At 39.7% G+C, this 12826-nt stretch overlaps 1 protein-coding gene across 2 annotated transcripts in view; it reads left to right on the top strand.

Moving 5' to 3' along the window:
• Nucleotides 1-224: 224 nt before the first annotated feature.
• grk5l (G protein-coupled receptor kinase 5 like) overlaps nt 225-12826 on the top strand; it is a 29118-nt gene continuing 16516 nt past the window's right edge. For both annotated transcript variants that reach the window (XM_086075209.1, XM_086075207.1), the window contains exon 1: nt 225-723. In XM_086075209.1, the coding sequence (XP_085931335.1) occupies nt 672-723 (52 nt within the window). In that variant the 5' untranslated portion in view covers nt 225-671. The remainder of the gene's footprint in view (nt 724-12826) is intronic.

Raw genomic sequence — 12826 nt, 5'->3', positions numbered from 1 at the left:
ATACAGTTTTAGGGAGTTGATATTAGAACTTATGTTATCCATTTACAATGGACGTGAGATGTTTGTTTGTTTTACTTATAAAGCAATACAAGAAGAGTCCATATCGGCAATAAAAGCTATTTTACTTTGAGGACTCATGTCTACACTTCCGGTAAGTTGAAGCGTCAGTAAGCTTGACACATTCGGGGGCCGGGGGTCCAGCCCATTTTTCTGATGACGTACCAGTAGGGCAGAGGGGCGCGCTGACGTCCTCTTTGCTGCACTCAGCCAACCTCCGCCGCTGAAACGTGAAGCTATCGGTGTCCCGCTGGTGCACCGCGGCGAAGAATCCACCGAGAGGAGTCGCTTTGCTTGTACCACTTTCACCAGTGTGCTTTTTCTATGCCCTGGGGAGATTGTGTCGCCAAATCACGCATGGGACGGCTTTGCGGTAGAAGAAATGCAGCAGCGCACTTTCATCCCACAAGAACCATGCCCCGCGTTACATTGCAAGCAGACCCATGACACCCTTTTTCATCTCATACGACTTTGTCATGAGTGAAATTTGCTGGGCTTCCAACGAGGAGTGAAGACGCTTTTACGCGGGCCGTTAGAGCCCAAAGGACGGTGGTTCCACTGCAGACGTTTGTGTACCGTGAACCTCGTGCAGGATTTTTTTCCCCCCTCTTTTGATGGAGCTGGAGAACATCGTCGCCAACACTGTACTGCTCAAAGCCAGAGAGGGTAAGTTGACGCACCAATGATGCAAGTGTCTGTGGTCCTTTCTCGTGAAATGTGTCTAAAGATGAGCTTAGAAAGAGCCCGGCGGTCATGACTGCAGGTAAACCCCGCCAGAGGATTCCCGCACCTTGTACTACGTTACTGCCAACGTTTGAAACGATTCACTGAGAATTCAGCTCTACGCACTAAAAGGCATCCACTTGATTTCCATCATTTTGAATACAAGTACGCGGTTTCCTCTCACATGTACAGTAAGAGCAAAACCTGCTCTGCTTTCCACATCCGCTTTCAGTCTCTGCGAAAATGAATGCGCTCCCATTGCACTGTATACACACACACACACGCACGATGCATACATTGATTCAATCAACGACTATTTTCGTTTAAAAATGCAGACTAGAGACCGTTTTACAAATGCAGCCAACAGATGTGCTGTCAGCTAGATGGGAGTGGAAAGGCCGTTGCAATAGTGATCAGATCTGAGGACTTGCATGCAAGTCGAATTAATTAGGCTACTGTATTTAAATGCAATTATTGGGCCATTACTGCCATTATTATGCGATTATTCTCTTGCAATAGAACTATAACATATCCCTATGTAAGGTATATCTGTTTTGATCAACTCGCTACACTCACTGGACACTTCAGATAGGCTACACCTGCTTTATTTAGTGCAATAGTTGAATCAAAAACTGTGTATTCAACATAATGACACTGACTTTAATGTGACAATGTCAGCCATGCATAAAATAAACTACTTTAATGGTTTTAAGTGGCGTAGGACTGCATTGATCATATTTCAACATAGATGTTTCAAGATGACATCAATAGCAATAGCAACGTTATAAATCATACAAGCAACCTAAATAATTTGAGTTCTTTACAAATCATCATAACTGAAAGTACATTTTAACTGTTGAATGGAAACAGCGAAGACGATCAGGAAAATTGCTGGCGTTCTTATTCTTGTTTAGGTTACTTGTTTGCTTCCACTTATCGCTTGAATCCATAGCATTCAATCGTAACTACCAATAACCCAATGGAAAAATTGGCTTACGACGTTTCACAAGGCTGTTTGAATGGCGAATTTGGCATTGAACCCGATTGGGAAGCTAGACGTAGACAAGATCCCATAAAAGACAGGAGCCACTCTAATCAGCCGAAGCCGGACCGGAAATGGTGTCGTCTTCAATGGTACTCCGTTTAAATGTTATGGGTTGTGGGCGGTGGAATTCAAGGCCTAATGGTGCCCAATATGTAGTGCGAGCACCAACTGTGGACATGAAACTTTTAACGAGAGTCTATTGGTGGTGCTTTATATATATATATATATATATATATATATATATATATATATATATATATATATATATATATATATATATATATATTATTTTGCTCATCTAAAAACAGATAGGCCAAGTATATTTGAAGTACTTTTATTTTATTTTATTTTATTTATTTATTTTTTGTCCCTTAAAGGTGATTCAGCTGGGTAGGAAGGAGACAACCTAGCGCCCTCTATTGATAAACTGTCATTGATTAGAAATATTTTTCAGTTGGATCCTGAGTACTTTCACACTGCTACACACATTAAGATCAATAATCATCAGTAATAGTAGTAATAGCTTTTTGCCAGTGTCTAAAAAAGAAAAAATACAGACAGTACGGATGTATTTACTGTTGTGGCCAGCGTGTGTATTTCTCCGATATTTATGATTGTCCCCCCGAGAAATGAAATGATCCCTTCATGCCCACTTTAATCTGCTCCCCAGTAAGTGTATCAAATGCACCCTTGTGTCACAAGCACAAATGCTGTAGCAGCACACGGGTTGCACCCATGACGCAGGAGTAGAGTGTGCTCTTGGGACAGTCCATTTATGTCACCATGACGACATACTTTGGAAAAAGGGCAGCCTGCGTTGAGTGGCTCTTGTGGGAATTAATGGCATAATAAAGTGAAACAGGAAGCTTCCTTGCTAAGAAAACTCCAACCAAATGATGCATTTGCTTATAGGTCGGACTGGACATTTGTTGTACGGAAGCAGAGCATGACTAGGCCGGGGGGAATCAAGCTTTACAAATTAATAAGTGCAGTTAATGACCCATGACAGATCTCGCTTGTCCCAGCTGCTCCATTGGTCCTTTTCCAGTCTGTGGCTGTGTGCGGGAGAAGAATGGCAGCGGATAGTCCCACATCAAGGGATGAGATGGCCCTTTGACTTCTTAAAGTATAATATTCTCAGTGGCTTGTTTGCTGTAACTGTGAGAGTCGAGCGGAAAGTGTATAGCAGGGGCGCTCAAGTTCGGTCCCCGAGATCCCCTATCCAGCGTGTTTTCCGTTTTTCCCTCCTGCAGCACAGCTGAATCTAATGATCAGCTCATCCGCAAGCTTTGCAGAAGCCTGATAACGATCCTGATCATGAATCAGGTGCGTTAGTGGAGGGAAACATGGAAAACAGGCTGGATAGGGGCTCTCGAGGACCGAACTTGAGCACCCCTGGTGTAAAAGAGTTTACATTTATCATGTAAATATGTTAGATTATAGCCGTTGGCTAGTTTCCATCTGTGGGTTGCACCATTTTTAAGTAAACTTGTGTATTGTTTGTACTGGGTTTACACCTGGCAATTTTCTCAGACTAAAAACTGAAAATTCGAAGGAAGTTTTAAAGTTTTACTGGAGTCACAGTGCATTCCCAACATCAAATTCTTTTTGTGTAAGGTGGTAACCTTAGCTGCTTTCGATCGGTCTTTTCCTAGTCGTAAACAAGTTGGATATGATCACAAGTCTTGTATCTTTGCGATGACGTGACACAATCAACAACCAATAGATGAGCTCTAACAAGCGCAGAAACTTTGCCAACAATCACAAGAGCGCCGCGGAACAAAGGAGAAACAGCCGCAAAAATGTGACCGTGTGAAGTGATGAGCGAGCTGATGATAGCGCTGTGGTCGGACAGACCTTGCTGTCCCCGTCCGTAAAACCAGAATCCTGCCCACATTCTGCGGCGTTCTCTCTTCTTCTGCTTCTCCATTTTGTAGGTTTCTACCGAGCGCATGATGGGGAAAAATATGCATCGTGGTCTGTTTAACGGCTGAACAATGACGTCATTCATTGATTGGCAAAATTTAAGACATTACAGCCTTTCAAAAAGTGTGATTAAAAAGCAAAATATCATCCAGCCGATCAGATGTGTGTAAAGTCTAAATGTTTGTTTCTGGCCGAGTTTCAGTGCAGAGTTGTGCGGAATCCATCCTCCCTCAAAATCAGAAATAAACACTGGGTGCTAATGAAGTTTAGAAATATAATTCTGTTGTTTCAACCACCAGTGGCCAGCCTTGTGTTGATTCGTAAAGACACAACTACATTGTAGAACTGTTCATCATGGATTTTTGATCTGTTTGATGTCATTCCCAAAGAAGAAAATATGACTCATTATCTATTTCCAGTGGCCCACTCGCCAGCAGAAAAACAAAGCGATCACGACCACTGTCTTACATAAAATACAGGAATGCTAGTGTGCTGTGCTCCATCCGTCAGATACAGCCCATCAGCTATCTAATCAGATTGATTGTTACATAACAAACTGAGTGGGCAACTGCCATCCGATCTCCATCTTCCTGTGGAGCCGCTCTCCGGTCTCTTTGGAAGATACTTTATGGATGATGAGTGCGTGCGGTGAAACAACACACCGCGATCTTTCAGCATGGTCATCCCATGTATCAGTTGAGCGCCACTCGCAATGCTCTGGCAATGCCATCACTGTCTGTACGCTACAGTATGCTATGCTTTATTTGAGAAATCGGCTGGTGTGACAGCTGATTAACTACAAGTAAAGTATTCAGGCCTGACATGGCTGAGCGTGTGACCGGGATGTGCTTGAACATGCCTATTTAACAGTGGCTTATATTTAATAGCAGCTTTTATGGTATATTTCTTCGGGTGAATTCCTTTGTGTAAATGTAACCGCAGTCCAGTGTGTGTGTGTGTGTGTGTGTGTGTGTGTGTGTGTGTGTGTTGCCTCCCCATTCACAACTCCTCCCAGCAGCGGTTGTAGATTCCAAAACCGGCATACGTCACCGGCTGTTGAAATGAATGAGAGTACAAGGGGGAAAAACTGGAGTGCTGCATCCAGATGGCCTCACTAAATTATGGTAGAAAAGCGGGAGTATTTAGTTTGCGCTGTAACTCACTAAATTCCACTGTCCTGCTGCCTGCTGGCAGTCTCATTCGGGTTCCTTGTTTTGGATGTTCGGTTCTTGACACAACCACTTCAGTAATACAGTAGTTAGTGTTACTCATCCTTGATGGAGAAAACAAACATCGGTAGCAGGTTCACCTCTTTTCCTTTGTCTTCATGGGAAACGGTTTGGGCCATGTTTACACAAGAATGATAGCCTAAAAATGGCAGTTTTTGTTGCTTTTTATTGTGGAAAAGTTTTGCGCATAGATGACATTTGATCCTTGTTCACGCGGTGCTGCAAAAATGCCTGATGGTGCATCATTCACTGCCATTGACGGCTATAAACGTCAACAATTCATTTGAACTATTTCTATTAGTTTAAAATGTTTTCCCACTTTTGTTAACAAGAGTATGAAAACCTATAATTTTTTTATTGTACATTTAGAACAGATATGAAATTTGTGATTAATAGCAAGTTAACTAGTGAAGTCATGCGATTAATTATGATTAAAAACTTAAATCGCCTGACGCCCCCCCCCCCAAAAAAAAATTCTCTTTAAAAAAAAATTTTCGGTCACTACCATTGACGGCTATAAACGTCCAAAAAAATTTTTAACTTTTTTTATTAGTTTAAAATGTTTTCCTACTTTTGTTAACAAGAGTATGAAAACCTAGATTTCTTCTAAAAGGATGATGCCACTATGGCATGAGATGCTGTTGAGTTTTATTTGGGTGAACAACTATAGTGCATACAGAGGTGTGGAGGTAGAGATAGGTGGTTCTAAAATAGGTTCATTGTATGGCTGAGAATTTGAGAATAATATAGATTCAGTCTACTGTCTGTGGCCGCAGCCACAGATTGTGTTTAGTTGTAGTTAATGTCTCACGATTTGATTCAATTCCGATTTTTGGTTAAGAACGATTTTTGATTCAAAATGATTTGATTGACATTGATTTTTGCTTCAATTTATCGATGTGCAAAGAATCGTAATGATCTACTCCAGTCTGACTCGCTAATTCTAATTCGCTAATGCTAATTCGTGGCACTTTTATCACTCAAAAGAACGGCTCCACGCTGCAAAAAAACAACTTTTATTGGAATAACTTGATGTTTTTCCTTCTACTCTTTAATGTGGCTACAACTTAACAGTGTATCAGACCGCGTGGAACCACACTGCCCCTAGTGGCCAAATTGGGTACAACATGAACAGTGCTCCCAATAAAGGCACACACAAACAAAGGCAAGACAGTATAAAATCATTTAAATAAAATCGATTTTGGGACATTTAAAATCTATTCTGAATCGTACTAAATGAGAATCGCGATTCTTATGACAATCGATGTTTTGGGCACATCCCTAGTGTTTAGAATCCAGGTCTTTTTTTTTTTCAATCACATTTATATATAGTATAATACTAGGTTGTTAATTGACAATAATATTTCTGTAAATGACTTGTTAAAAAGCAAAGTTGGGTATGAGTCTAACAGAGACTTGTTGGTTCTACAATGCGTAGTACATAAAAGCATCAACCACAGAAGAAGCAGAGATGCACATTTCTACATTGGCACCACAAGGCTGTGTGTTTGGAGTGGGAGTGTGACTCATTTTTTTCTTGAGTGGAAATATTCAGCTCTGTGGCACTTGCATCTCTATTGTTATCGCTGCCTCTGCCCACACATGCAGTATATGTAACTCTGGATGCTAGAAGTTCACGCCTGTTCTTCAGGGGTTGTTGAACGGAACTCTGGGAAATAGAGGAGAGAAGGATCTAGAGTAGAAAAGTTTGGCAGAATGGAACGGGCTGCAAAAAAAATTCAATTATGTCAGTATAATACTCCACAAAAGTCCTGAGCAGCACAGTGCATCATGAGTTTTCCACCCCATATAAATAGATTATTTAAGTAGCATTTTATTGTGCCTATACCTTATGCTGTTTGCATTGTTGCCATATTTTAACGGCACATCCATTTAATACTTCATGTGCATTAGTCTGTGAATTATCAATATCTCCAGCATGTTTTAAAGCCCTCACGCCTAGTCAGCAGCTGTATGCAACATGCAGTCACCATTTGTTATGGAACTTATGGCATTAAGGTTTTGCAAGTTTTTCTTCAAACTGCCATGAACTAATTACTGTAAGTAATGGTAGTTAATAGTTACATATTTACTGGAACATTTGACCTAAATATTTTTAACTGGCTTTTTTAGGAGTCAAAAAAGTGTGGAGGCATCACATCTAATTATGTACAGTAAAATCATCAATCATCGGCAACGGAAAGAAGAAAGTATACTTGCAGCAAGCCATAAACACAACATAGCCAAATGTGGAAGGCAAGAAACAGCAGGTTTGTGTCAGGAGCTGAAGCCCACAACAACCTTGTGCATTTTTTTCCCTTTATTTTCTGAAATGTTGTTATAACGTGAACAAAACCATTTGGAATGTAAACATTGCGGTAAAATATGGAACAAACACTTTGATACGTATGTGTGTGTTTGTGTGTGAGAGAAGTTTTAGAGGGAAGAGACAGCCAGAGAAGGCCAGTATAATCAAGTTAACCCTATTCCAGGGACACATGTTATCCACATATACTGCACCTTGCTAAAGGTTGTGGAAATCATTGAGTGAACGCTAACATTACACCGGTAACGCATCAAAACTGTTCTGAATGTTTTTTTTCTCTCGAAATAATCAGAGTGGCCGTCGCTACCGAGGGCTTGTTTATCACTCCGTGTGTCCCACAGAATCAATCAGGGAATCAGCCTGAGTAATTGTGTTGTGCAATTGACAGGCACGAGCCATTTTTAACTACACTGTGGTTATGTTAGGCGGCTTGGCCGGCTGAGCCCGGTCGGCGCGTGCTCGGTCTTGACGTAAAAGCGTAGCGATGTCATTTTTGATGCACTTATGTCCCAACAGAGCTTGTCGGTGACGGGAGAATTGTTTCAAACTATTTGTAACTTGTTTTTAATTTGATCAAGCCATTGCTTTAATAAAAGTGTTAAAACAATTGCGACTACTGTGCTAAATATATGAATGAACTCTTGATAAATCACATGCTTAAGAAATTTAGACCACTTTTCCTGCTTTTGAAATCAGTTCCAATTCTCTGACATCTTAAGTTAGAATACGATACTAATATTTACCACAAACGAGTTTTAATATTGTTTCTCACCTACTAAAAACTGTGAATTTGAGAAAGATTTCCTATTTAATGAGATTGATGAAGTCATTAAAATCCTTTTTGATGATTATTATCGAATAAGTGAACCATCTAAAAACATTAACTGAAATTGATGAGAACATTAATCAACATTTAATACAGTTTACCTTTTTAACTGGTTCCTCTTTAGGTGTCTTCATTTTAGGGCCTTACACACTTTCAAAACTTGTACTACGATAAATAATGTTTGTCTTGTTCCAAATGAGTTGGTCTAAGCTCATAAACACACATGATCCTAATGTATTATTACGTTGCATACTAAAATGCTAGCTGCTCAATTGAAGTTGCACATATAGTGTTGTAGCCTTTTTGTATTTAATGCCCTTAATGTTTATGTTACATTAAAAATGTCTCTAGACATTAAAATACCATTTGCTGCTATGCGCAGTGTGGAAAACCAATTGGCTGTTTGTTACAAGGGGAGCTGTATTAAGTAAAAATATCACTTACACGAGCACATGATTATTATGTAGAATTTTCTGAAGGATGCTCGAATACTGAGATATTTGATATCTGTAGCCGTATATTTAACCGCCCTGGTATGTCATATTTTTACTCTATTGTTAAATAAAACCATTGCTTCAGGTACCTGGAATTAACCTGCAAATTACTCCTCAAAATTACCCATTTGTTATTGACAATTCCGAGCTCAAAATGGTGGTCAACTCGGTGAAATGATGCACTCGGCCCATTGAAAAGCATTGGAGTTGGATCCTTGTAATTTGATTTGTGTGGATTATTTTGATTTCAAAATATGAAACAATTTTTTTTCCACTGAAAGAAGAATTTGTGTTGTGTTGCATTGGGGAAATATCATAAATCCCCGGATGTTCGGAATAGTCAATAGATATAGAGAAAACGACAGACTAGTCCTCCTCTGACAGAAATAAAATGTATAAACATGTGACTGGCGGTTGTGCTCAAACGTTAGCTAGTTCTAACTAAATGCTATAGCTAGCTTGATTCACATTTCAACAGCTGTAAGCAAGTAAATACTGGCCCACAATGTGGTCCATTGTAATCTAACAGGAAGATAGGTAATATAATATGTCAAAATTTAATGCGTGAGCTGCGCTTATGCTTTTTCCCTTCCGCATTCCATAGTTAATGTATTATTAGAACAGGAAACCCGTTGCACCTGACTCTCCCGAGACAGGAAAGGTACCCTGCCTTCTCTGCTCTGGTGAGAATTCAGTCATTTCATGCAAGTTTATGAACACATACACAGTAGCAAAATCACTCCAGCAACAACTGCTGCGAGGTCACGGACCGGTTTGACTACCTCAATGTTATAACTCACTCGTGCCCTTGGGTTGGTTGCTATTTTTAGCAGTCGTGATTACAAGAACATGAAGGAATATCATCACGGTGATTGAATTCAGATTGGAATTTTGCTACACGCGGATCTTTATTAGGATGCAACTGTGCTGATATTGATGATGATAAAATATGTTTTTAATTGCAGTTGTCACGGTTATATTTGGGTAATATGGCCTCACATAATGTGGTTTAGCAGGTGTATTCCACCCCCACCCCGTAGCTAATACAGTAAAAGAATAGGTCACAATGCCGAGTGAAAAATGTACATTGTTTGCTGGGAGTGCAGACGAAATCAAGTACATGATGGGAGAGGCTAGCAGAGAGACGGTAATAATGCTGCAGAGCAAAGGGACCAACATGACATCATTGTGGACCAGGCAAGAGCGTCTTCCGGCTATAGTCCTCTCCTTGTGCTCAGGTCTGGGCAGTGGTTCCCTCAGCTTCCTGAGGCACACAAACAGCAGTGAAACATAAGTGCAGGAAGCCCTAGGACTGGCCCCAATACATCTTCTTTCAACAAACCTTTGATGTTTGCATAGGGTTTTTATTGTAGGTACTGCATTGCATTGTTTTGTTTGTTGATTGTCTTTTTACTGTTGTTCGTTTTTGGTATCCGTTATTGCATCAAAAGCTCTGTTAATGCACACCTTTTACAGTGTGCATTTTTCATGACAATGCTATGCTAGATAAAAGTTGGTATTTTTTAACTCTTAAATGTTTGCCCATAGGCTTTTGTGTTTATCTTTGGGCCAAACATCCTACATCTCTAATGCCAATGAGGTCCATCTCATTAAACAGTCGGACTTTGTGAAAGAGCAGGAAAAGGAAGACTATGCGAGAACAAAGGCGTTTGTATCATGGTGCTGCTTTTCATCACCGTGTGTACCTTTCTGACCACCCGGGTGTGACTCAACTGTGAGACCGACATTTAAAAAATTCAGACAAAGGAGGTGACGTGAGAATCTGTGAGAATTAGATAATAAGCGTTGGCTGAGTCATTCGTTTTCTGTGAACAAACTGTCAGGCCGGTAAGGTGAATGCTAAGAAACCCAAGTTTGCCGCCTTTGGTGTCGACTGTAGCGCAACACGGAAGCGCTTGATGTTTACACCACATGAGCACTAACTTGTTTATTTAAAGACAGTAAACAATATCGCTGGTGTTGAGCATTTGATCAAGTTTGTATTTTTCAAAAATCTATAACTACTGATAAGTCCCCCCCCCCCCCATGTAAAATATGTGTTATTTATACAAATTATAGCTCCATCTAAAGTATTGAAAATGACTTGCACTTTACGATCAAGCAAAGATGTGTTTCAGCGTATGGATGGATGAGGCCTTGAGGACGACATGCTCAACCAAGCATAAAGATATGAACAGAGCGGTCACACTACAATTGTATGGACTCGCACAAGCACACACTCAATCACACACGTACATGTTTTGCATACCGGCAACCTCCGAGTCTTGCGCCAGGAGGATGTCCTTCCCTCTTTAACCTTATTTTTACTCGACTTGACATGCCTTGATGATGTCACAGCTGTGGAGGGGGAACATAAATAAAGTGCAGTGACCACACAGCCCGTATGGAACAAATTAAACTGACGTGGGCTCGTGCACAGCAACGCCTCAGTCCAGCGTGTATTTCTGCACCTGTGTACAGTAAGTGACGGACCCTGAGAGCATGGGCTTTGTTTAATAAGCTAAATAAATACACGCATCATGGGAGCAAGGGCAAAATGCTTCACAGAGGACGGACGTTTATATTTTTTGAAAATTGTTTTTCTTCTCTTTTTTTTTATTAGTATTACAGTATTCTTATTAGTTTTGTACTTAAAAGTCGAAGGGATATCAACCATCCTTTTACAAACTGCCTTTTCGACTTGATTTGTTGCATCCTGCCTGAACATTTCCCCTTTAGGGAGCAGGTGCATATCAGATCAACACAACAAACACTGTAAAGTGGAATTTGGACTCAGGAAACCACAACAGTGCACGTTGGCAGATTACGCTTTTATATGATCTTGATTTATTAATGCTTATTGTGTGTATGCGGAAATGGGAAGAGTGTGTTATACATTTTGACTCTGCTGGTCAGTAAGTGACATGACAATGACAGTCACAAATAACTGGCTTAGTTGAAACAGTGAACCAAAAAAAAAGAACGTACTCAAGTTAACAAGTTTTCGGGTAGCAATAAAGCAAATGGCAAACAATGAGGAGTGCAAAAAAAATTTGAATAAATAAATCTAGTTTTTAAACACAAGAAATTGGATAGACTCAAAAGTGCCTTTGTTTAAACGTTGACAATTATAACAATTATTAGGAATAATGGTGAGGTGACCTTCCACAGGAAGTCATTGAGTTGATACGGATTCCAAAAACGGTGGCAACAGTGGGGATTAGCTGTCACTGTACAGACGTCATGGTTTCCCTGAAGGAAATTCAATTATTGGACTACGCAGCAACGCAGTCGGGCACGCAGATGTGGTACTTAACTTCATATATTAACTGTTTTCCAGGAGCTTAAATGAGTGAGTGTGGCTGCTTATAGCTTATGAGGTCTAAAACAATGTTGATGAGCAGCAGGTGTTGCGAGTTAATGATTCTCTTAGGGGATATTTTGGCTTGAGTTATTAATACATTCAAGCTTGCTGTTTGTCTGGGGACATATGACCTCTTCTCAATTGTGTCGAAGCTGCTACAATGAACGTTTTTACTTGGTCACATGCTGCATTAAAAGTGTGATTTTTAAATGTCCATCAGTGAAAATGTTTGTCTGTTCGAACTGCAGTCATTGTCTTTTTGCAACTCTCAGGAGAGAGCATTTCTTCAAAAAGTAAATATTGTATTTAAATAATCTATTCAAAATGTCTGTCATTTTTAAGTATAGAGAAATATAAGGATGATTAGAACACCTGTTACTTTCATTAACATAAATAGACCAAACATAAATAAACTAAATCATTTGACCACTTACTGCCGCCGTGTTATTTAATTTGTAATTTAATGTGGAATTTTTAGCATGTCCTGAATATAATGCAATCAAAAAAAATAGCGCATTAATCATGTATTAATGCAGATTAATCACACTATTAATTTTGACAGCAGATGATCCTTTAGTTGACAGCGGATGGCTACATTAAAGGTAGCACAGGTTGTGTTTGAGCAATAAACATAACTACATGCATTAAAGTAAAGCATTTGATAAATGTTTGTGTATGACATTCAGAATATTTCTTCATGTCAAAATATTGTTGTATTTTTTTTTTTTCATTTTAAACTATGCAAGTAATTAACTGATTAGAAAAAGAGGATGACAAATGAAAAATGTTGAAGACGTCCTCATAACATTAAATATCGAAATAATGAACACATAACA

Source organism: Leptonotus elevatus, chromosome 5 (genome assembly GCF_054856555.1).
Source record: "Leptonotus elevatus isolate MCC_2025b chromosome 5, RoL_Lele_1.0, whole genome shotgun sequence".
Lineage (NCBI taxonomy): Eukaryota > Metazoa > Chordata > Actinopteri > Syngnathiformes > Syngnathidae > Leptonotus > Leptonotus elevatus.
Note: the sequence above shows the minus strand (reverse complement) of the source record. Positions and strands in the feature narration are given on the sequence as shown.